The sequence below is a fragment of the Atractosteus spatula genome, chromosome 13 (genome assembly GCF_055471065.1).
Source record: "Atractosteus spatula isolate fAtrSpa1 chromosome 13, fAtrSpa1.hap1, whole genome shotgun sequence".
Taxonomy (NCBI): Eukaryota; Metazoa; Chordata; class Actinopteri; order Semionotiformes; family Lepisosteidae; genus Atractosteus; species Atractosteus spatula.
Genome location: NC_142718.1, coordinates 37,381,298 through 37,406,266, shown reverse-complemented (window position 1 = coordinate 37,406,266; position 24,969 = coordinate 37,381,298). Strand labels below are relative to the sequence as shown.

The 24,969-nt window shown below is 43.7% G+C and overlaps 2 protein-coding genes across 8 annotated transcripts; one reads left to right on the top strand and one right to left on the bottom strand.

Moving 5' to 3' along the window:
* Positions 1-1,143: 1,143 nt before the first annotated feature.
* On the top strand, positions 1,144-17,872 carry LOC148822359 (protein mono-ADP-ribosyltransferase PARP14-like). Of its 4 annotated transcripts, none has more exons than XM_088931370.1 (17): positions 1,146-1,573; positions 3,311-3,435; positions 3,762-3,792; positions 4,547-4,756; positions 5,299-5,535; positions 5,661-7,936; positions 8,349-8,585; positions 8,906-9,127; positions 9,754-9,775; positions 11,061-11,210; positions 11,755-11,817; positions 12,510-12,686; positions 13,225-13,431; positions 13,760-14,368; positions 14,833-14,978; positions 15,560-15,734; positions 16,409-17,872. In XM_088931370.1, the coding sequence occupies exons 1-17, from the start codon at positions 1,387-1,389 to the stop codon at positions 16,693-16,695; spliced, it is 5,361 nt and encodes a 1,786-aa protein (XP_088787496.1). In that variant the 5' UTR covers positions 1,146-1,386; the 3' UTR covers positions 16,696-17,872. The 4 variants fall into 4 exon arrangements, 3 of the variants coding, with proteins under 3 accessions (XP_088787497.1, XP_088787496.1, XP_088787495.1); XM_088931369.1 differs by having other exon boundaries at positions 9,754-9,835; XR_016093939.1 differs by lacking the exons at positions 15,560-15,734; positions 16,409-17,872 and adding an exon at positions 14,510-14,718 and having other exon boundaries at positions 1,144-1,573; positions 9,754-9,835; positions 14,833-14,954.
* LOC148822358 (BTB/POZ domain-containing protein KCTD18-like) lies at positions 17,097-24,826 on the bottom strand. 4 transcript variants are annotated; one of them, XM_088931376.1, is made up of 7 exons: positions 24,759-24,826; positions 23,420-23,576; positions 22,859-23,070; positions 21,958-22,151; positions 21,436-21,530; positions 20,680-20,782; positions 17,097-19,901 (listed from the first exon to the last, which is right to left on the bottom strand). In XM_088931376.1, exons 2-7 carry the CDS (start codon positions 23,565-23,567, stop codon positions 19,385-19,387), a joined length of 1,269 nt encoding a protein of 422 aa, XP_088787502.1. In that variant the 5' UTR covers positions 23,568-23,576; positions 24,759-24,826; the 3' UTR covers positions 17,097-19,384. The 4 variants fall into 4 exon arrangements, with proteins under 4 accessions (XP_088787502.1, XP_088787500.1, XP_088787501.1 ...); XM_088931374.1 differs by having other exon boundaries at positions 24,578-24,803; XM_088931375.1 differs by having other exon boundaries at positions 24,642-24,803.
* Between the last annotated feature and the right edge of the window lie 143 nt (positions 24,827-24,969).

Sequence of the window (24,969 nt, the reverse complement as noted above, 5' to 3'; positions counted from 1 at the left end):
ATTCTAGTTCTATAGTGATTTTAGCTAGTAAAGAATAATTACTAGCCAGTAATTACAAACTTGGTAGGTATTGATCTAGTGACAACATGGTTAACCTGTGGTGATATTATGTGAAACACAGAAGCTGCCCGAGTACCACTTTCTTCTTACAAATTAGAACTATCCTTTTCTTGGGAACCATGGGGATTCATCATGCCCAGATTTGATTCAAGACTACACTTGATTTCAAAATCCTCTCTGGCTCATCACCTACCTGCCACAACACACTCCTTAATGCTACCTGCTCTTCTTCAGAAAGCGGTTGGTCAATGAATGGTAGGTGTCATTTTAAACTGACTAGGCAGTTACAATTAGGATATAAGCAATGACGGTTGCTTGAGTGCCATTTTGTTCTCCTGTGATAAGCAACTCCTTCTACAAACAAAAACTGTTTAGCCAATCATCTGTAAACATGGTGGGTTTCATTATAACTGAAAACATCATTTACATGGGTCGAAACATCCTGCTTAAGTCAAGATGGCTGCCTGATCAAAAGACTTTGTTCTCATAAACTTAACTACCGCGGTCATAGAAACCTCTTAACTAACTGACTTTAAACCTGCTTCGGCTACATGTTGCGCAACACTTTTTTTATACCCTCGGGTTATCGCCTTTCTGGGGAAAGGCTCCTCGTACCGCTACCTCATCTCGGCCAAGGAGCTTTTATGGAGTCTAGTTCGCTTTAATGTACTCAGTTAACGCACCCAGGTGAAGCCCGCAGGCGAGGACTTCGCTCGTGTGACGCACACAGCCAAAACTACTGTAATTATTAAAAATATAACGTTCGTTTTCTATACATTTGTTTAACTTTTTCTGTTTGTCGACCGCTATTTGAGTTGTCAGTTAACTGCGCGAGCGATGCTGCTTTCACTCCAAGCGCGTGATTTTTTTTTTAAAAAAAGGGACATAACGGTCGATCTCGCCAAGTGATTAAGTGCAACAGTTTCAATAGAGTCAATCTTCGTATTTTTTACAGAAAAGTGTGTTGCCCCAGAATGAATAAAACTCTTTATTCCTGAAATGAGACACTTGGAAGCCTTTAAAGCTGCTTGTCATTCCCTTTTATTTTTAAAGTTTAAAGACCGTTTTATTGATTTCCGAGTCCGTGTGACTCATTTTGTCTAGAAAAAGCATTGAATGCTGCTTGTCAATGGTACTGGACACAAGTAAAAGCGGGTTAAGTTACGAGCCGAAAAACAGATCACGCCCTTCAGTCTTTGCAGCTAGATGAAGTAAACAAGATTCCTCGTATCGGCCCTAAAAGTTGCTGAAGTGAAACAAAAGTGAAACTTAAAAACCACGCCGAATGGGAAGCCGGGAGTGAACCAGGGCATTGCTGGCGGAGACATGGAGGACTCCTACTCGTACCCCTTTATAGTGGAGGGCGACTGGGGCGCAGATCTGTCCAAAGTCATTAAAAACAAGCTGCAGATTTATTTCCAGAGTAAGAAGAAGTCCGGCGGGGGTGACTGTCAGGTGGAGTACGAGGATTTGCAGAGATCGAGGGCGACGGTGTGGTTCAAGTCTCAGGACAGTAAGTGCCAGCCAAGGGGATCTGATCAGTGACTGCCTTGTGGTGATGTAGTTGTAACCTCCTCTTCTGAAGCTGCTCAAAAGAGGCCATCGTTGAGTGTTAACGTGAATCGGGGGGATACACTTAGAAAAATAAATTGCGTGGCCGAAATAAGTAACGTGAGCAAGCTACCTTATGCCATTCCAGTTTTAGACACCGGAGATGTCTCAGAGGTTTTGCGTTTCAGGTTTCCACGGAATGGTAATTGTGTTTTTCAAAACTAAAATATATATATATTACTCCAACATCGTTAGGAGTGTGTCATTTGCCATTTGTAATTCTGTTTCAGGTTTCATTTTTCAGGTTTGAAGTATGTAAACAGAGTCGCACGGATTCCTTTTCACACCTAACGTTCAAGTCTGTTTCTCTCCTCCGTGTGGGGTGAGGCAGGGCCTGCATTATTGCTTTTATTATCTGGTGGTCCAGACCGAGGGTGAAGAAGCAACAGTTATTACAAGTTTCAGAGGTAGTCTATATAGGCTTTCTAGGGGTGAGGTGTTGGGCTGCCTGGCCTATAGCCAGTATGAAATTATAAAAGCCTGCTGCTCAGCACCAGGAAATTCGCTCAGGCTACACCTGCAGTGTCTCTGCCACGCCCGGATCTTGGATAAGGGGATGTTGAGGCAAAATGTGTTTTGCATCATGCATGTCATTAATTTCATATTGAATTGTGAAATTGTGTATTTAAATAGTCGTACCTGCAGTGCGATTATGAACTCACAACCTCATTCGTTTTGTTCATTTGGTTAAATCTGTACTGCACTGAAAGAAATAAGCACACCAAACAGTGAAAGTTGCTGTGCAATGTAATGAAAATTGTGCTATTATTTTATTGCTTATTTAATTATCTCTTGTGATAACATTTCAATAATTAAAATAATTGTTCTTGTTAGAGAATTGAATGTCACTTTCATAATGTTTCTTTAATGGATTAATTTATTATAAAAGTTCAACTATGGTAGGACACTTGATAAGACTGCAGAGGTACACCAAGGAAACAGTTCATTATATTCAACAAGGACAGTTGACTATATCCCTTTACAAGCCACAATGGCAAGAAAGCATAAACACCTTTATGTTGTGTCCTGGGCGACAGGAGTAAGCACTGAAATCATGATGCAGCAGTCCTGCTTCGTCCCTTTGTTATCACAGGAAGAGATCACCTGACTTGAGAGCCTGATATACATTATTTTGACAAACAAGATTGACACTTCATCTATACTCTGCTGTATAGTGCAGTATAGTGCTTGGAAGAACTATGTACTGTAGTTCTGTAGTACACTTTTGAACTATCCAGACTGACCTCTGCAATCAAGAGGCGTCAGTCTCACTTAATTTAGCACTTAACTCCACTCCGGCATCTGAGTGGGCACTGGAAAGGGATCTTCTGTCTTGCATACTGTACCTCTACAGTGTCTGACCTACTCAACTCACGCAGCACCAAAAGGCACAGGAGATCTGAGAGTAACATCACTGCAACAGCTCTCATCTTACACCACAAACCTTGTAGTACAGTATGAAAGGCACAAAATAGGTGTCATTGCGTCATTTCCTGAGCATCTTCAAATATCAATGTACTCAATCCAAAAATATTCTTTCACTAAAGGGAAATGTTGTCTTTTCATGCAGAAGAGTGAAGGTGAAAAGACACCTCTCTACTGCTCTCTCACACTGTTTTGGTTGGTTGCTCGTTTTCAGTCAGGGACAGAGCCCTGGAGAGAGGAAGCCATGAGCTGGTTTTCGAAGGCCAGATAGTGACACTGACTGTCAGACTGAAGGAGGAAACAGAAGAGGCGACGCCTCCTGTCGAAGGCCCTGCCACCGTGAGTTAATTTATCATCACAGTACAGATACTGCAGCTCACGGCTGAGGAAGAATATAATCACACTCCTTTTAAATGCTCTTATGCAGAACTACTTAGCAGAACATTGTTAATAACTAAGGGTGGTCATAGCATGACCTTGACAGTTTGTCTTCAGTGTTTACTGCTGTGCTCTCCCATCAGCCTTTACCAGGCCTGGCCACATAAGCTGTAAAGTGTGTGCTGGGGAAAAGTTTAAGCATTTAAATTGCAGAATTTTGCACCTGTATGATGGATTCAAGTCCAGTTCAAATTAAATGTGACTATTTCTTTTGAACTTTTTTTCAGGAGAAAGAGTCTGGTAAACTTCAGGAGCCAGGTAATGTACTGTGAGTGAATATCATATGTAATGGGCATTAAGTGCCTTCTCCAAAGCGCTATGATTGCGTGTGAGGTAATTAATATTCATATCCATAATTTTTTACAGCCGGATGGTCATAAAATGTCACCATTAGCTAGGAGGCTGTTGTAAGGATGTGTTTATGCAAAGCAACACCATAACTCATCTCTCATGCCAGTAAAGCTCTTTGACTTGGGTCACAGCTGCCTTATTCTCGGGTCACAGCTGGATCAGAGGACCACAGCACTCACAGCTTTTGGGTCTTGGATTCATTTCTGGGAAGAAAATCTCTGTGTGCACTTTGCAGATTTGCAAATTTGTATTTGCTTGGGCTTGCTGTGGCTGCTCTCTTTTTTTCTAACCTCCTTAGAAAAGAGGTTAGAAAGAACTTGTGGGTAGGTAATAGTGTCTATTGAGCCTGTGCTTCTGGGATACGTTCCAGGTTGCTGTATCCCTTACCAGGAATATGCAGCTTTCCAATAATGAATGGATGATTAGAGAGATTTCTCCTGTTAGGTAAGGCTAATAAAAGCATGTGGCTGTGTGTATGGACAGATATATTTTAGCAAGATGTTAAGTCTGAACAGTACGCAACTTTAGTAATTTTTGAGACAACTCCTTTTGAGTGATGATTTAATTAATGAGAAGGGAAGCTATGATTACTATTTTCTATAGAACATTTTTAAATATTTTTCGATATAAATATTTAATAATATTCTGGATTATATTTCAGGACTGGATAATGCCAACCAGGACGCAGGAGAGGAACAGAGTCTACAGACCTGTTCCATTGTGCTGGAGAATGTGCAGGAAAAACTTACAAGGGAAGTCCTGGGAATGATGGTGGAGAACATTTGCAATTTATCAGAAGAGAACAGGGACTTCACTTTGGAAATGATGTGTGACATCAAAAAGGCTGTCATATCCTTCACAAACAGGAATGGTATGAGTCAAGGCATTCTGACATGGGGATGCGCTTTATCATATTGAGTATATTCCTTAGCTCTCCATTAACATTTCTTATGTACTTACTTGAGCATGTAGTAACAATTTTCCAATTATTCAATTTCTTCTGATTTAAACAATGTCGGTTACGTTACATTGTAAAGGAATAAGTAAAGGTTTATTCCATGCTGAAAAGAGAAGAAAGGCAACCCAACGTTTTGGCTGTGGAGCCTTTTTTGGACCACACACCCGAAGAAGGCTCCACATCCGAAACGTTGTGTTTCTTTTCTTCTCTTTTCAGCAGGGAATAAACCTTTACTTGTTCCTTTGCAGCCTACGCATGCTGACGCAGCTACCTGCTTGAGCTACGTAGGTTACATTGTAGTTTGTTTATGAACTTCAACATTCATATTTGGTGTTAAAATGGGACGTCGGTGCATAATACACATTAAAGGAAAAACATTCCCTTAGCAGCTTGTTTGAGTGCATCACAACCAAACAACTATCATACTCTGAAAGTAAGTTCTTTGCTCTTTCCAGATGTGGGTCATTTTCTCAAAGAGTGCATGAAAAACAAACGGTTTTGCCAGAACAATCTGCGAGCCCAGCCGCTGGAGCCCAGCAGGAGTGTGAGAGTGGAGAACCTGCCCATGCACGTCACCGAGGACCTCCTGGAGCTGTACTTCGAGAAGGAGAAGAATGGAGGGGGGACCGTGGACTGCATCGCAGTGCTGCCCGAGGAGCAGTCAGCCATTGTCACCTTCCAGGACCCTACAGGTAAAACCAAAGACTCACCCTTTTCCCCTATCTTTTGAGTGAGTATGCTTATGTTTATGTTTATTCTAGATTACCATTATTTGATTAAATTGTTGTATTTCTGTAAATCTGCCTTTCTGTTCCAGTTGCTGAAAACGTAAGAAGAAAAAGACATCAGATCAGTAAAGTGCCCGTCAGTGTGTACCTGTATTATGAGTCCCTGGGCACGGCTTTATATGGCAAAGACAGACCAGTGTGGAAGCTGCCAGACCCCTTTACTGAAAGCATTGACCCGGCCCTTTGGAAGTTTCTTCATACAGGTCAGAAGCAGGTGACAGTCATCAGCAGTCAGATGGAGAAGCACTTCTGTGAGGTGGACTTGGGAAGCCCCACTGTGAGGATCAGCCCATTACCAGCCTTGCTGAAGCAAAAAGGTTTGACAGCCAAGCACATTGATGCTTGGAAAGAGAATGCCTCTGCTGCCTTCCGCAATACCATGTCCAAGTACAGTTCCTTTGAATATCCTGTGAATTCCTCAGTGTGGAGGGAATCTGAGAAGGAAATCCGCAGAGCAGTGGCACAGGCAGCAATCTTGGAGCCTGACATGGCTAAGGAGTCTGTAGCTGTAGCAGGCTTGTCCAAGGATGCTAACAGACTGAAAGAGATGCTGGTGGAAATTGTGGAGAGAAACTCTAAGAGGCTTGAAAGGGAGAAAAACAGCATAACAGAGCAGGTTGATGTGGAGCCTGGCATGTACTACATCCTGCAGCAAGAGAGACTTCAGGAGACAACAGCTGCCGAGTATCCAGAACTGAAGCTCACCTACAAACCTGATGCCAGGAAGCTCATTCTTTCTGGATTAGTCTCAGAAGTGTTCAGTGTAAAGAGCAAGATTCTGGAAGCAGTTTTGAATATGAAACACAAGCAGGTGGAGATTGACCCCAATATTTTCAGCTTTCTCAGTGAAGTAGACAGCAAGGAGCTGTCCTACTCCATCTTCACTTCACAGGGCATCAGTGCTGTTTACAAAATGGAAGATGGAAGCATGGAGATTATAGGAAACAGTGACAAGGCCCTGGCTGAAGCAGCAAAGCAGCTGCAGGCAGTTCTGGGTTTTCAGCACGTTCATGTAGAAGACAGAGATGTGCTGAGGAAACCAGAGTGGCTGAAGTTGGTTAATGATTTAAAGACAACTTTCAACTCCCCCCAGAAAACAGTGTTGATCAGAAGAGTGGAGTCCGAAGGGAAAGACCAAATTATAGTTTCTGGCTTTTGCAATTCAGTGAAGCAGGTACATGAGAAACTGGCTGATTTTATAAACAAATTTTCACATGTCAAAGAGGTTGTTCCAGTCAAGTCCAGCGCAGTCATCAAGTTCATCATGGAAAATAAAGCAGAGTGCTGGAAAAACTGTGCCAGCTCACGGCAGGTGGCAACTGACTTCGACCAGAGAAGACCACGGATCCTTCTGAGTGGAGCAAGGCTTTACGTCCAGGAAGTGAAGACTTTGTTTGAACACCTGGCTGCAGCTCTCCATACTGACCAGCTAATGATTGTCAAACCAGGGGCAAAGAAGTATTTCCAGGAAATAGAAAGGAAGATGTTTGTTTCCATTGCCTTGAGAGAACACAACTGCGTGGTGTTACTTCAGGATGACAGGTTCTTGGAAGAAGAGGAAGTGGATCAGTCTGTTTGTCAGGTGCAGATGTCTGATGGAGTAGCAATTACAGTCTGTAAAGCTGATATATGTCAGTATCCTGCAGATGCTGTGGTCAATGCCTCCAATGAGAATCTGCAGCACATTGGAGGTTTGGCTTTAGCTCTCCTCAAGGCAGCTGGTCATCAGCTGCAGGACCTCTGTGACCAGCACATCAGAAGAAACGGACTCCTGAAGCCAGGAGATGCTGTTATCACGGATGCTGGCCGTCTCCCTTGTAAACACGTCATTCATGCCGTTGGGCCTCGGTTTGATGGTACAGACTCTAGAAGAGCAGTTTGTCTTCTCAAAAGGGCTGTGAAAGAAAGCCTGACACTGGCCGAGACACACAACTGCTCATCTATAGCTATCCCAGCCATTAGCTCTGGCATCTTCGGCTTTCCTCTGGACCTGTGTGCAGAAACGATTGCTCGGTCCGTGAGGGAGCACTGTCAGGACTTCTACGGGGAGAACACACTGAGGAAGATCCACCTGGTGAATAACGATGACAAAACAGTCCGGGCCATGACAGCTGCTGTGCAGAAGGAGTTTGCTGATGAGACCCCACAGCTGAGGAGCCTGCCAGCCAAACCTGCTGAGGAACACAGACGATTCAGGGGAGGTGAGAGAAGTGTAGAAGTCGAGAGCAGAGGAGCCTTGGAGACTGTGCAGACGAAGGAGGGACTTGCCATCACCCTCAGGAAAGGGAACATCCAGGAGGCATCAGTGAGTATCCATAGTGATTTGTGTGTTAATTAGATCAACACAGATATCCTGGCAGTATAGCATTGTGGAAGGAATCTAGCTCGGACAAACAAATTTAATTTTGTACTGTCTATATGGATTTGGAAGTGTGAATGAACTGTTTGGAGCCCATCTATACACATCGGTAGTATGCTACTAATGCTGAAAGATCTCTATACCCAATGTTATATTTCTTTGCCATATTATACCTTAGAGCACATTGTTTAATAAATATGTTTTAAACATAATGAAAAAAACTGCTGTTGTGTATTTTAAAGAGTGTAGTTACAGTATGTCCTTTTTAAAATTGAAATAATCTGTAAAATGCTTTCCCCAACACACATACAGTAACACTCACTCCCCTCTTGCATGTCCTTCTGCTTGGGATTTGCAGACTGATGTCATTGTAAATACCATTTCTGAGGACCTAGATCTGAATAAAGGAGCTGTCTCCAAAGCCATTTTCCAGGCAGCCGGGCTGGAGCTCCAAACCCTGGTCAAGACAGAGACCGCGGGCGCCCGTTTCGATCACGGTGATGTGGTGATAACAGGAGGCTGCATGCTGAGGTGTAACAAGGTGTTTCATGTGATCTGCCCCTCATGGGACCAGGGAAGAGGCAAAGCCGAAGAGGTAATGCTTTATGTGTGAATATGTTGCTGTGTACTAACACTTGAGCTAGGAGTGAGCGACCATACAGCACTTTCACAAAGTTCACAATTTTGTGCTTAATTCAGAATTTGTACAATTTTGTGATACCGTCAATTAACTTATTCGGTTACAGAGATGTAATAACCGGATTGGGAAATTGGGACTGCAGTTCCTCTTTAATAAATTTCTGCAGAGCGAGACATTTTTTTTCCATGGAAGAAAAGCAATTTGGGCTTTTACACATGAAGGGTACAATTTACAAATGTAGCTGCCAGGATGATATGATGCATTCTGTTTTGCAGGTATTGAAACGCCTCATTAAAGAGTGCCTGAAAGAAGCTGATATGCGAAAACAAAAATCCATGTCCTTCCCAGCGATTGGCACAGGCAATCTGGGATTCCCGAGGTCCCTAGTGGCCTCAGTGATGCTGAACCAAGTCCTGAAGTTCAGCAGCAAGTGGAGCCCCAAACATCTTCAACAAGTTGTTTTTATAGTGCATCCCAGCGATGAGCAGACCGTCAGGGTAAGAAGCAGTCCGGCATTTTTCTGACAATTTCTTGGTAATAATTGGCAAAACCCAATCTTTGTGTTCTGGGTTCTGGGAGCCAAACTGAAAAAAACATTGAGGCTGCAGACTGAGGCTTCAGCAGCATTTCTAGAAGCATGCCAGTGCTCCTCAGGAAACCAAACCCCTCAGCTATTTCACAAAGTGGAGGAGTAAAAGTCAGTGTTCATCATTTTGTTGCTTTGACAGTGATATAATGTAACACCGTTCCTTTGCTCCTGATATTCAGAAACCAGCATGCTACAGGACAGTCTCTTATCGCAAGTAATACTACTTGATACCAGAGTGTCAGAGAAAACATTCTGAATTAATTTATTTCTAGAAAATGACTAGAATGTTTTTTTTCATCACTGTGTCTTTATAACACCCATTTTCAAATAGCAATTTTCAGATTAATTCATCATGTACATTTCTTTATAGAATAATGTAATAATTATCCCGGGCATATTTTAGTCTCTGTTTCTTAATGATTTTTGGTCCCCTTAAATCTGGGCTCGTGTACTGTATATCATTTGTCTTTTTGAACAAGGAATGCGGGGGAGATCCTGTCTTGTGAAGTAACTGATTGTGCCTTTCTGATACAGGATTTCACTGCAGAATTCAGAGGTCAGTCCCAGCGCCGTCGTCCACAACTCCAGCCCTCAGCTGAAGCCCAACAGGGAACTGGTAAACCGCTACACATTCATTTCTGATGGATTAAAACGTACTACTCATACACATCTAACAGAGAAAAATGCTTATTAAAAATCTTATTTTTATGTCTGGTCATTTATAAACTGGAGTAATAATCTAAAAACATATGTGAATGTAAACTGTATGTGTATATGTTCAGGTGGGTAGCTGCGTCAGCATGCGTAGGCTGCAAAGGAACAAGTAATAGGTTTATTCCATGCTGAAAAAAAGAAGAAAGAGAACACAACGTTTCGGCCGTGGAGCCTTCTTCAGGTGTGACACCTGAAGAAGGCTCCACGGCCGAAACGTTGTGTTCTCTTTCTTCTTTTTTTCAGCATGGAATAAACCTATTACTTGTTCCTATATGTGTATATTACCAAAACAATTTGTATTATAGAAGGGGTTGATGTAGTAAAAGTGATTCTGTACATATGGAAGAGCTCAAATTGTCTGATGGAACTGAATGCATTTTTCTCTGTGAAGAAGCTGCAATCTTGGCGCAAGGCCATATCATTGGGCCTGGGTTTTGAGCCAACATGGCGGCTTGCTCACACAGCCACCTCTCCTTACATGACATCAAGGAGGCTGTCGCGCAAAAGATGGGAGGAGGATCCCATAGAACGTGATCTAAGTGATTGGAAACTAAAAAACATAAAATTTCAGAATCGATAAAAAAAATAATACATGACAAGTTCTGACACCCAGGAAAATGAAAAGAATGGGTTGACAGTGACAGATAGAGTACATGCTGTCCAGGAGCTCATGAACTCACTGTGAGAGTCTTGGGGAACCCAGTGCTGTGTATACATGAGCACACAAGCCGAAGGGCCTCGCCTGATTAACAAAAACAATTCACACAAAGGTGTGTGTGGCAGGTGAACATTTAATAGCAGAATCTCCACTTCTCTAGAGCTGCAGAATGAGCAGCAGAGCATTAGAAACCATATTCTCAAAATCATAGAAAATATTTTGTTGTTTCCCAGAGTCTGATATATATACAGTTTCAACTTAATGTTAGTATTTTGCTTAATTTTGTGTATTTTTACTTTTTTGTGTGATATTAGTCATACTTGTTTTAAGCTTTGTAACCAAAACATGACCATGTGAATCTGTTGTTTGTGTAAGCTGTGTTGGAATAACCATTACTATGACTAACTGGCCATTATAATGACCAATTGTGCAAATAATAACGATGTGTTTGTCTTCAATCCCTGGCCAGCTTTCTTCAGCAGGATCTCGAGCCCCAGTCTGGGAGTTTATAGAATGACCATGGGGGGGCTGACGCTGGAGGTCTTGACGGGAGACATCACGAGGGAGACCACTGACGTCATCGTCAACTCATCCAACAGCACCTTCTCTCTCAAATCAGGTAAAGCAGCCTTTGTCTGTGCTGCTGTTGCACCTGTTCTCACCACTGCTAAGGCCAGTGTGGAGCGTCAGGGTCGGTCTGGGGCTCAGGCTGCTCTTAGTCAGAAGATGCAGATTGCCGTAGGATTCGGCAATTACAGAATCTCTTCAGCAAAAAAAGTGTGAGCCAGGGCTGGATTTTGGTGTTCGTAGGCCCCAGGCACTTTCACTCCGGACAGAATGTGCAAAAAAGGGGAAAAGCTAATTGAAATACGTTGATTGACGTGATGCACTTTAAACTATTCTAATGCTGAACCACGTGATTGATGGAGCGAGTAGAGCGACCATCACTTCGATACTTCCAGTTTCTAGAACAGCCACTTGAATGTTGATTTGGAGCACCTAGAGTCGATTGCAAGCATGTTGTTTCAGCTCATTTTTCAGTGTTTCCCTCCTTTGTAGGCCCTAAACATTTCATAAGCCCTAGGCGCTGGGCCTGCAGTGCCTCATGGGAAATCCGGCGCTGGTGTAAGCCCTGGATTTACACATTTGTGTTCCTTCTTCAGGTGTGTCAAAAGCAATTCTAGACGCAGCGGGCAGAGCCGTGGAATTGGAATGTCTCCAGTTGGGTACGTCACTTAAAAACAAGAGAAGTCATTCTGCCATCTAGCTTGTTCAGTTGCTCGTATCTAAGTGAGCATCTGAGGATCTCATTCAGCCGTTTCTTCAGAGAAGCCAGGGTATTGAGTAGCTAGAGACCCCTACAGTCTTTCTGGTAAAGTAGGAAATAAGCTCACTTTGAATGTGTGTCCACATGATTTCCACTTTGTGTCCTCTGGTTTGTGTTTCACTGTTGGCTGTGAAGAAGTCAGTTTGTCGGTGCCCTTGTAGATTTTGCTTACCTTGATCAGATCCAGCTGTAGTCTTCTCTGATTGAGTTTTAGCCTGTCAGTGTAGGATATTCCCTTTAATCCCAAGAATCTGGTAACTTATTTCTGGACTGATTCCAGAACAACAATGTTTTCTGTAACATGTTGACCAAAATTGTACACAATGTTCTAAAGAAAGTGCATTTTACAATTTAACATAACATGCCCTAATTATGTTTCATATTTCTAGTATAAATAATGTATATAAATCGATTAGTATTAAGACTGAATTGAATGACACATTTATTTTTACATCTTTATCGAGTCTTTATTGAGCCTCACAGCACAGCTGTCACTAATTTGGGCATCAGTCATGTCACTTGCCAATCGCAGCTGGTTTTTAAAAGGTTTGTAATCCTCTGTTTTACTTCCCTCTGTTTTTTTTTCACCAGCATCCCAGCCAAACGATGGCCTAATAATGACCCAGCCTGGGAACCTTCAGTGTCAACACATTATTCACATTGTTGGACAGAGTGACCCCAACAACATCAGGGGCATGGTGAGGACAGTCCTGCGGGCCTGCGAGGAGCACAAATTCCAGTCAGTCGCCTTCCCAGCCCTTGGAACAGGTGTGCCAGAGAATGAAGAATCAATTCCAACTTCTGACCTTCTCTGTGTATACTTAAAATAAAACATTCCTGCAAACAAGTGTGTTACCTGTTTACATTATGAAAATGCTGGTCTGTTATAAAGTGTTTATAATCTTTCATCCTGATAGTGTTATCTAGATGAAAATTAGACCCTGATTTGTAGAAGCTTGTAAAAGTAATGAGTTAAGAGAAAATGCTCTGATATTTTAGCAATTTTCCAGATTAGGCTGACCTTTATGTAAGTATGTATTTATCATCTAATAATTTTGTACCTAATAATTTTTGTACCTGTTGATGCTGAATGATTTTACATATTTCGTTTCCTGCTTTGATGTTCTTTGAAGTATTCACCAACTTTGGAAAAATCAGGACATTAGACCTTCCAAGAAGCATCTGACACAGTTTTGTTCACAGTTCTCGTTTGAAATGTATAGTTCTGTTGTGCCCATGTGCCCTGTTTACACAGATGAGTCGTGATTCTTATTTTGATTGAAAACATTTTGCTCTGCTTTTTCAGGACAAGGAGGTGCAAGTGCTTCTGTAGTTGCAGATGCAATGATAAATGCTGTGGTCGATTTCGTGAGTAAGAAGAATGGAGTATATTTAAAACACGTCAGGATTCTGATCTTCCAGCCAACGATGTTGACCGACTTCCATAAAAGCATGCAAACTAAAGAAGGCACAACCCTACCGGAGCAAAAGTCTCTTTTTTCAAGGTTTAAATGTAAGTTGGTTTATGGGAAATTGTTACAATGTTTTGCTTTATCTGAGCGGAAATTCATTGTGCTTTAACAGACATTCAGGTTGAAAAGGGGCTTCTATATAATGGAAAAAAGAAATGCATGTTATAAGTTATGTTGAAGTTTATGTGTATTTTAAAATTAGATTCAGCATGTCCCCATGAATTAAGAATTGCAAAGCCAAACAAGCGAATTTGTACCATTCATTTTGATGTGTGTAAATAACATATTTGACTATCAAAACCAAAATCCAAACATTACATTTTATAAAGCTCATGGTGTCAGTGTCACCTGCATTCTTTTTTATGACAGCCCTCTTTCTGGGGGATAACAGTGCAGAAGCAAAACCTCAAGAAGAGTTTGTAATCGTGGGCGAGGAGATTGAACCAGCCATCTTTCAGTTCTGCGCAGAAACGAGCCATAACCTTGCCAAGGCCAAGGACTGGATCAAAGATCTCATCATTAAGGAACAAACTGAACGGACCATCAGCGACAAGTGGATCGCCTTCTTCTCCGACAGAGAACACCAGAAGATCCACAGCCTTCAGAAGAGGCTGCAGATCAGCGCCAAGCTGGAGAGCAGGGGCTCAGAGTCTTCCATCCAGCTGGCGGGGCTGACCAGAGACGTGCTGGACGCCATCACTGAGATCCAGGTGATGATAAGGAAGATTGAGACCGAAGAGGTGCAGAAGCGAGATGCAGTTTTGGTGGGCAGCATGGTGGAATGGCAGTATGAGGACAACAAGAGCTTCGTGCCCTTCGACACGCTCACCAACCTCACCCTGGAACAGACCTTTGGAAGAAAAACCAGAAGAGTCGGAATCAAGATCAAAAACTACGATTATGAAGTGGACCTTGACCAATTGGTGGCAGAAGGAAGGGGAAACAGAAAAATTAAATTAAAAAGAGTCTTATTGACAGGTACTGTATGTTTTTTTTCACATGCACTTTGTTTTCCCTTTCTGCCTATTTGGAAATGTCTGCTACAAACACCAGATGAATCAATTTTAAACTGATTCAGAGCACAGAAGAGATATTACTGCCTAATTCACTTCTTTTCAGCCAGTAAGTCTGAGGGTTCAGGAGGGCTGAAAACATCTGATTCCTGGAGGAGGGTTTTAAAGTCGGGCATTCTCCACCTGGCACCAGCGAGGGCTGACTGGCATGAAGCCATGCTTTGACAATATGCCCAACCAATATGAGCAAAAGAATCTGAACCGTGACTCATGGGCCCTGTTAAGGACAGACACCTGGCTCAGCCCGGAACTTCAGTGAGCACGTTGTAGAGTGTGTGTTTTTCACAGTAGACATTTATCAAGCACAATAAATAACAATGTTTTAATTTGCTTGTATTTTACGACTTGGCTGTTTTACCTGCCTTACAGATGACAGTATGGGAAACCTTCCGAGCCACTGGACTGATATGAAGGGGTCACACAAGATGCAGGTCCAGCTGGTGGTTGGCTCTCGGGAGTACCAGGAAGTGGAAAATGAATTCCGGAAGACATGTTCAAACTTTCAGATTATTACGGTACTACACCACCTCTTCCGAAGCCCAGAGGGATGGCCATTTGTTCAGTTTTCCTCTGTAGTGAAAGCTGTCATTGTCTAAAGACATTATCAAAACTGATAAATGACTATTTCTGTGTGCAAAAAAAACAGATATTTTAATCACAACAAAAGATTTATATATGAGCCAGATCAAGTGTCGGGTCAAGGCAGAGTACACCTTAGAGGGGACGCCATCATGGCAGGACAGTCACACCCAGGGCCACTTTTCCTGTAACCATTATGTTTTTGGACTGTGGGGGGAAACGGGCACAGGGAGTAAGCCAACTCTATGCAGACAGCAGCCCAGCTCTGGGAATTAAACCTAGGACCCCAGCACTGCAAGGCCACCCTATAACAAATTTACTCAAAACATAATTGATATTTTAAGAATTACTACTTATAATTATTAATCTTATTATATTGCACACATTCAGTAGAATAATTACTTTTTTATCCGTTTTTACTTTGTTGTAATAATTCAGATAAAAGGCAATTTAAAATGTTGTACGTGCATCCTATTACAGCCACTAACAACAGGCTTACTGAGTGCGGTTTTCCTAGATTGAAAGAATTCAGAACAGCAACCTGTGGAAAAGCTACCAGATCAAAAAGAAGTTTCTGGAAGAGAAGAACTGCCACAGTAACAACGAAAGGCTGCTCTTCCACGGGACCTCCCCATCCAACCTGGGCCACATCAACGCTCACGGCTTCAACCGCAGCTACGCAGGGAGAAACGGTACAGCCCAGATTGCACCTTTTCACTTAGACATGCTTGTTACATGTTCCGGGAGGAGTGCTCAGGGCTCTGGACTCTTGAGCGGAGTACTTGCCACTGACATCTGATATGCGGCTTACTTTACTAAAATACACAGCTGTACCACTTTCGATAAAAGCATCACCCCAGTGAAATGGAATTAAAACCCCAGTTGGCATGGCTGTACTGCGGTTTGGCTTTCCTTGTTGTTGACCTATGTCTTAGTAGCCACCAAACAATCAAATGCACACTTGCATTGACTTTAATCACCCTGGGGCTGGAGGGTTATCCAGAAGTAGGCATCGGTGGGCATTAATGCAGTCTGGGCACTAGATTGGAGGCACCATTACTGTAGATGTTTTCTAGAATGACAATTCCAGACATTGCACTCTGCTCTACAGAGAGAGTGGGAGCTGAAATGGAGGGATACTGCATGTTAACAAGTTGCATGTGCAGTGCCATTTCAAGTTCAGTGATCCAGCACAGCTTGTAAGGCTAATGTTAATGTGTAGCTATTAGCTGATAAAAAACCTTACAGTCAAATGACCATTCTGGAGTTCTCAGACAGCTATACAGGGACTGGTCCAGTCATTTGGCAACCCTGCAATGTTGCATGTAATCACTTAACCACACTGTTAAATATTGTTTCCCTGCAGCTGCAGTCATTGGCAATGGAACTTACTTCGCAGTCGATGCCAGTTACTCTGCAAGCAACACTTACTCTGTGCCTGACCCCCAGGGTCAGAAGTTCATGTACCTGACCAGAGTCCTGACTGGGGACTTCACACGGGGCAGCCAAGGTCTGATTGTCCCTCCTGCCAAGAACTCTACAGACTCTACAGATTTATATGACAGCGTAGTAGACAACGCATCACATCCCAAGGTGTTTGTTATTTTCCATGATGTGCAGGCCTATCCAGAGTATCTAATCACATTCTCTTAATTGCTGCTAGACTGATACGTTCTCAGATTAATTATGGAAACTCAGTTTCATGTGCAGTGATATATGGAATGGCTATTATCAAGAAAGGACAAGGGTGTTAGAGTAGAAGCAAAGAAATCAAGACATGAGATGTTTCTGTGCTAGAGTTTTTGAGATTGTGCAATAAGTTTCTGAATGGTAACAGCAGATTTGAGGATGTGTTATGTACCTAGACCTGATACTTTACATATTTTAATCAATTTGTTAGTCATTCTTTGCTCCTGTGGGATCTTACAGATATCATTTCCACTTCTTTGGAGTTGCCTATGATTCTTGTTTGCTTTGTTTTAGTGTTTAAAGTTATTCATTCCAGGCATGGATACAGTTTGCAGTTTTTGGGGGGATTAGCAATAAAAAAACACTCTTTATATTTGAAGACTTTTATTTGGCTACACTTCTGTGAAGCCCACATTCTACTTCTCAAATACATAACTAACATTATGTTGAGCATTAATGTTTATACTGCTGGATATAATTAGAAACGATCTCATATTTAAGTAAAGCACAATGTAGTGTTTAATATTTAGGATATCCCACTTTGTAAAGCTAAGAGGTTAAAAGCACTTTTTATATTATAAGTTCTGTTTCAAATAATTGTAAAATGAACCAACATCCAGACAGGAATTAGTCAGATCTTCAGTAATTTGAAAACAAACCTTGATGGTAAAAAATGCACGTTCTTCAGCAGTCTCAGTGTTTTACATCAGTACACAATACCTTCCTCTAAAATGCAAATAACAATCATTGTATGATCATTAGCACTCAAAAACCAACACGTCTTTTTGAGTAAAAAAAATATTTTTAAAATATTTTTTTTCTTTGAATAATTTTACCTCACTGAAAGACTAGATTTCTCTCATATATTTTCAGTGTAAAATCAAGCTGATGAACAACAAACACTTTTTCATAATCTTGTTTCGCTCATCTTTACCAAGGGTGCCAGTAATTCTGGAGGGCACTGTACAGTATATGCTGAGCATCAGAACTGGCAAAAGGCCAGGACAAACGTGTGTGGTGTGACAAAAAATAAACGCTGAAAATGTGGAATACTTAAACAATCTGATGAGACTGACAGTGATGCTTGAGTAACAATATTTTAACTGTACGTTAAGTGAATAAAAATGTGCATTTTAAAGCAGTATTGACTGTTTGGCATTGCTTACAATGTGAGTTCTTTTCCAGTAAACTCCTGGGATGACAGTTTTTGCTGCGGTTTACTAAAATCAGGAAAACAGCCAAACTTAGAAGCCACCATTATCACTAATTTGTATGGCCTTTATTTTTATCCAAAGCAGTTTTCAACCATACATGTATAAAAAAGAGTAATTACTAAAGAGACCTGACTGAAGTACCTTGCTCAAGAAAAGCAGGGATTTGAACCCTCAACCTGCGAGTCTAAATCTCTACTGTACTGCTACCCCTCAGATTCAAGTTATCGGTCTATTTTCATAGCATACAAATAGTTACATTAATTACAGCAAAGAAAAAGTGTGATCCAAAAAATCGAACTGCTCATTACTGCTACACTGTAGAAAACATAAAAACACCTGGTTACAAAATAAAGTACCACAGGTACCACAGGTGACCACAGGTGACAGGAGCTCAGATCAGCTGCAAAGCAAAACAGCATTAGAACCTCTGAATAGTTGGACTTTAGTTTCAGAACTGCTTTATTTCCCAAGAAGAATCAACTGCCTCACAAATACACTGTAAGTGGCAGAAGAAAATCATTAAAATATAAAAAAAATGTCCAAAAATTATCTGGAGAAAAATATAATATAAGTGTCCAAGAAATCCACCTCAGCCAGAAGTCTGCAAACAGACACACTGAGGTATACTCAGAATTGTGTGCAGCGAGGCTTCAACTTGTTTGAAACACCTTACTTCACATTGTCTGTGCGTTACAGCCTCTTCGTTGATAATAGTTTCATTGAGAGACAACAATTATTGCATTACATATTCTAAATGTTCACAACTATTGAAACGCCATGAGATGACTTAGCTGTCTTAATAGTTAAGTTCCTCTTGATATGAAACAGCGGTGCACCAAGACAATCAACTACACTGTGAGAAAGTGAAACATCTCCCTTGCCGCCGTTACTTCAAATACTGAAAAAAACGGAAAACGGCCACATTTAGAAAGTTCCACCAGGAAGAAGATTTTAGTTCTTCATATTGCAGGGTTAAAATTAAAAGAATATTAGAATAAAATCAGGAAACAGCAATCCTTTGCAGATCTTCCTTGGCACTCGTGATACAGCTTAGGGATGGAAAAAGCCTTCTGGCCCCGGTGCTGACTGTCACTCATGGGCTGAGACAGAGGAGCGGCATGCCGGAAGGAGAATCCTGGAGGAACGATACTAAGGGGATATCTAGTGGAGAGCAGGGAGAAGGCTGACAGAGAAGTAACACTGAGCAAATCTAAAAACACTGAACCGCACAGGATGTGTCTGCCTACACACATCAACCGTTTCCTTTCAGAGCTGCTGCCTTTGTCTTTCACCAAACACAGGTCCTTTCAGTGTTCCTCAAGAAGGAGTATGTGATCAAAAGTTGTTTGTTTTTGTTCTGAGGTGCTGTGCCGCTGTTCAAGCTGCACCACATCAGCCTTCTCCGTTCCTCTCGGTCCCCTGCGCCCCTCCCTGCTGGTTCACTGTCGGGTCTCCTCCTGCTGCCGGCGGCTCCTGCCCCTCTCCCGTCTCTCCGAGCCCAGTCCTCCTGCCCGGCCGCCGCCTTCATGCTGCTCGCCTCTCTCCCTCTTCTCCGCACTCTTGTTTCGACTCGGGAGCGCCGGTCTTTTCAGACGGATGGGGCGGCTGGCAGTGGGCTGGGGCGGGTCCCGCCGCTGGCTCCGTGCTGGGGGCTGGGACAGCCTCGCTGACGCCGCCGGGCTTGTGCCACCACTGTGCCCAGCAGCACACCCAGACTCGGGGGGGCTCTCCGTGTGTCCGGGCTGCGCACGTGGGCTCTGAGCCCCATGAGGCTGCAGCCGCCGGGCCTGGGTGGCTCTCAGGGGCCGCGGAGCGTGGTTGGAGGACTGCGCTGTACCAGAGTTCCTGACGCGGATGGCGGTGCTGGTGGAAGGCCCGGTGAAGGTGATCCTGTTGGCCACGCGCTTGGGACTTGGCTCCGCTTCTTCTTCCCTCTCCAGCAGATCAGGGAACCACCTGAAAGAAAAACGCAGCATGAAAGACAGAAACAATCACTCCGCGGGAACTGCTCGGTTCTGAAGAAGCAGGGATAGATTATTTCCCACCTCAAAGCCAGAGAGGGAGGTGGCAGACTAGGAACAATTGAGCCAGGTATTCAATTCAAGCTTTATTATCCCTGGGGAAATTTTAATATACCTATTAATCATACCCACAATTAATAGGTACCCTGTTTATTACAGCATACCTGAACATGCTGTATGTAAATATTTAAAAAACAAGATTCTAATATGTACATTGTATTCTGTGTGTGCAGTTATTTTCAGGCTGATACAGCCAAAACTGTTTTTTGTGTCAACACAACAACAACGCTGGGTGTATTACCTTTTAAGTTCTGAAGTAACGCGCAGATTTTACTGTTTACTTAAGAGCATGAAAAGACGGGATTGAATCCTGTGAGAAACAACTGTCAGGTATCTCAGAGAAAGACACAGACAGGAGTAGAAAGGCAGTAATGCAGATGACACAGGAATTCAAATGTAGGAGCAAAACAAGTAGTGGGACTCGCACCTGGAAATACAGGAAGTGTATAACAGCAGGCTCGTAAAGGAGAAATACAATGTCTGATGAGCAGCTCACAGGTGCAACCCTGCTTTATCCTGGGAAGAAGGATAAATATCTGACGTTTTTTCTGCACGATCAGACAGTTTAATATACTTATTGAAACAGTTTGCTTTTGCTTTGGCTTTTGCTGCTAGCTTCTCAATGAGCAGAATAAGGAGGCGGCAGGACGTACCTTTTGTATTGAGGTAATAAGGGCTCCTGGCTCTCCTGCAGGGGACGTTTCTCCAGGGTCCAGCACTCGATCAGCTCCTGAGGGACCCTCCAGAAGCTCACCCCTGCAGGAGGAGAGCACCGCGCACAGGCCATCAGGCGCCACACTGTCTACAGGGAGCCATGCAGACCCCCCCCCCCGTGGCAAGGAGGCTGTCCATTTACAGACACTAGCTGGCAGCCAGATTTCCTCTCCCTTGAGAGGAGTGATGTACAAGTACCATCCGCTTTCTCATTTTACTCTCTTAGGCATATAACATGCCCTCCGATACCTTTTATGAAAGTTGGGGAGGATTTCCCTAGATGACCCTGTGCTTCAAGGCAAAATCTGCCCCATGCGTTCCGAAATTAACACCGGGTGTCGTAAAGTACATCCCAAGCCCATAAAGGGATAATATCATTCCAGAGAAGAGAGATCGAATGAACGCTCCCTCTTTTTGAGATACATTTGTGGGAAATTAACAGGGAGTTTCTTAAGAAGGAGAAGAAAAGAGAACTTTTTTACACTGGAGCAAAACTGAATGTTGTTGTGGATTTTTATGAAATCCATTAATAAGCACTGAAAAGGGCAATGGGTGTCCGGAATGGCTTAGTTCCAGCTTCTGTCCATAGGCACTGCACGGTTGCGAGGGCAGCGGTAAGGACGGATACCTTCCTGAGATCACCTGACATTGGAACTGGAGGCCTGCCCGCCCGGCCTGTGTCGGTCCGCACTCACCCCGCCCCTCCCAGCTGTCGAAGGCATCCATCATCCTGCCCAGCTCGGAGCGGGAGTAGTAGCTCCAGATGCACTGCACGTTGCCCCCTGCCTCCCTGCAGCACAGAGGCCAGAAACAGTGTGTACGGGGAAGGAGAGACAAACCCATGCGTCAATACGCTGGACGTCAAAGGATGTGCATTCATTCGTGCACGTATATATTCCAGATTTTATTGCAGGCAAGCTGCAAAACAGATTGACCTGCTCTGCCGGCTCTCTGATCCGGAACAACATCAACAGCAGGGATGCCACAGAGACAATGAGTGAGTAATCCCTGGAAAGCCATGGTGCAGGTGCATTTTACTCAGCGTACTGCACCTTGTGCTCTGGTGACATCACAGCCCAGCAAGCGCTCGGTGCCGCTGATGATATGGGTGTGCCTGTGATTCTGGGCGGGGCTTGGGAGTGTGTGGTAATACTTCTGTCCTGCAGCGCACAACGCAGACGGCGATGTGTGTCTGCGCGTGTGCGGGTCCACAGTACCTGCGGTGCACGCTGCGGCTGGTGCCCTTGCCCCCCAGCTGCCTGTCCAGGGCCTGCAGGCCCTGCTCCCGGCTCCCATACACCCCCAGCACCTTGCTCTCGCAGCTGGCTCCGCAGGCGCTCAGATAGTGCAGCACCCACACCACTGGCTCCGTGCACACCTGCCCATAGGCCTGGCACAGCTTCCCCAGGGCCTGGGACACAGTGCACAGGACACAGCACTGAGGAGCACACTCTTGACATGCCCGGCCACTCTCCTGTAGGACACCTGATCTGCTGTTACCTGCACACAGGAAGCCTTCTGCCCACAGAGAGATTAATGAAGGATCGGCATGAGGACGGGGCGCAGACAGCAAATACAAAGAGAGACTATATGCGGTCTGAACATAATGGGGATCTGAATTAATAAGAGAAGCTTCTGTCCATTTCAGTGTTGATAATGCATTTCCACAAACTCGAGCCTTGCTGCATGCCCCCTACCTATAGATGCTTGCATGACGGAGCTATGTTTCATTTAAGTGGTGACACATCCTTTGACAGTGTTTTAGATGTAAAAACTGCAGCTACTTGTCTTATCATCTCAGGGTGACTGGCGTCAAGCTATAGCCTCACACAGGATCCCAAAGGCTTTAAGCAAGCTTCAAAATCGGCTTTCCTATACACAAAACAAAACGGCAGTCTCAACAAAACATAAAGGAAATATTCAGCTTTGGAGTCAAGACAGGAATTCCTACAGTTATGAAAGTAGCTATTTCTCATGATATCCATCTATGCAAATGAGACAGGGGAAATCCAGTTGACTGGAAGGGATCTGAGGGATCTCTAGGTGTTGTCCAGCTTGAGTAACACAGTACGTAGAGAAAGCCTCTAGAAACCAGCGTGTGAGGAGATGCAGGCTCACCTGGCGCAGGGGGAGACTGTCTCGCTGAGCCCCTGCCTCCAGTTCCATCACCAGCTGCTCGGTCAGAGAGCCAGGGAACGGCACCCCGAAATAATCCGCTTCCTGCTGCACAGCCAGTCGCGTCTCCTCATCCTCCGGGACGTGGAGCTCTCCGTGCAGGTAGTCCAGCAGGAATTTGAAGAGCCGTCCATCACGTTCAATCACACATGCCCCTGGAGGAGAGAATGGAATAATACAGCTCTGGGAACACAGATAAAACAGATTTGACTGCCTGGAAGCTACTTCAACTGTGTAAATACAGGACAGCTACTTTGTTGCTCTAGTGAAAGACAGAAGTATGTTATCGTGTAGGCCAGTAACATTATCGGACTCAGCTCTGAGGCTGTAATAACACAACAGGAGTTTGGGGATTCTTTTTGAAGTTGGACAGAAATACCACTGCAACACACGTTTAAAGCATGTCTTACAAATGCATGGAGACCTGTGTCAGTGCAAAAGCAGTGGCTCTCTGCGTGTCTCCTGTGGGCCTGTGCACAATCCCCTTTCCGTGCGGAAGCTCACCGCTCTGATCACGCCTCAGGGGGAACCTTCCGCTGAACATGGAGCAGAGCATGGAGTCCTTGAAGCGACAGAGGGATTCCCTGCGAGCCGTGAACTGGCAACCCCCCACTGAGAGCTGCAGCACCTCCGACACCTCCTCCATTTCCATCTCTCCCGCCTGGGGAGCACAGAGGCACAGAGACGTGGATCGGCAGCTGGCCATGTGTCCTAAACTGCTCATGGTGCTGGGGAACAGTGCTGGTTTCTTTCACACCACAGCTCCAAACTCCCAGAGCCAGAGAAAGCTCCGCGATCACTCTGCAAGTTACATTTCCTACGTACTCAAACACACTCAGCACACTGATGAGTTCCTCTACACAGAAATCCATCCACTATCAATATCCACAACATCCTATAGAGTGTTGTGCAGAGCCTCACCCCACAAGCACAGGGCATGTGGTGTGATTAAACCATGGGCAGCAAACCAGTACACCACAGAGCACACACACAAAGGGACACAAGGATAATTTACACACACCAGTTAACCTAGCCAGCAGATCGGTGCACCCAGTAACACAGGGAGCACCACAGAGAAGGCACCTCAGGCTGGAACAGACCCCAGGATCCAAGGGCTGTGAGGCAGCGGTGCTGTCACACCATGCTGCCAACGCTAAAATTATTATTTTTTTTAATTAATTTCAACCAATTTTACCAGTTGAAACTATTTACGTTTGAACTATACGTTTACGTTGAAGGAGAGGAGACGTGAGGGATTTCTTAGGGCAGAAAAAGCAAAGGTTACTTAATGCCTACAAACACAAATGCACTATTGGGGAAATTGTGTATACAATGTAACTCACTCTTGCTGCAACCTGTCACAATAAGACGAACAGTCGGTATAAAATTATCTACAGAGCACTGTCAACATGTGGGAAGAAGTAGTTGAATAATTCAGATGCAGTACAGGCGAAACCGTCAGTTTCAGAATTATTGTGTTTTATTCGATACACGGTGACCCCAGACTCCATGTGTACAATTCACTGCAATGCATAAGGAAGGACTGACTCCGGACTACATCGCTAGGAAAGAATGGATGTCTATTTCACTAAAATTAATCATATACCAATTAAAAACTTCACTGTTATCCAGCTTGTACCGTGTAGTCTGCTAAAAATCTACCTTTATATATCAGGATCGCTTTCGTTCCGTACAGAGGAGCGTAACACGATTTAAAAGAGCAAACCTGTCGTTCCTATACAATCCCTGAGCCCAAAATAAGTCCAGCGCCGTGTGCGGGAAAAAAAAACAACCTTTATTGTTGTACTTTATCTGATCAAAGTGTATTTTAATTGTGCTATACCTCACTACAAACACAGCCCAACTTTGAAAAATCTCACAGAGAACGAAAAACAAAACTTATGTAGAGCCGTAGACCACAACACAAAGAGTATAGATATCTCTTAAAACAGATGTTCGAATTAATGATTTACATTGATAATAGCGACGCCTAGCGCCGTGGAGGGGATATTACGAAACAGATTTATTATTCTCTTTAGTTGAAAGACAACTTG

What these genes read in the sequence shown, in the direction of transcription:
- LOC148822359 (XM_088931369.1), top strand. Translation starts at nt 1,387, where the DNA reads ATGGAGGACTCCTACTCGTACCCCTTTATAGTGGAGGGCGACTGGGGC. An exon ending in CACCTTCCAGGACCCTACAG is followed by an intron (nt 5,536 to 5,660) that starts GTAAAACCAAAG and finishes TTTCTGTTCCAG; the next exon opens with TTGCTGAAAACGTAAGAAGA. An exon ending in GGAACATCCAGGAGGCATCA is followed by an intron (nt 7,937 to 8,348) that starts GTGAGTATCCAT and finishes TGGGATTTGCAG; the next exon opens with ACTGATGTCATTGTAAATAC.
- LOC148822358 (XM_088931372.1), bottom strand. Translation starts at nt 23,639, where the DNA reads ATGAGCAGTTTAGGACACATGGCCAGCTGCCGATCCACGTCTCTGTGC. An exon ending in ACAGTCTCCCCCTGCGCCAG is followed by an intron (nt 22,152 to 22,858) that starts GTGAGCCTGCAT and finishes ACTGTGTCCCAG; the next exon opens with GCCCTGGGGAAGCTGTGCCA. An exon ending in TTATTACCTCAATACAAAAG is followed by an intron (nt 19,902 to 20,679) that starts GTACGTCCTGCC and finishes TTTTTCTTTCAG; the next exon opens with GTGGTTCCCTGATCTGCTGG.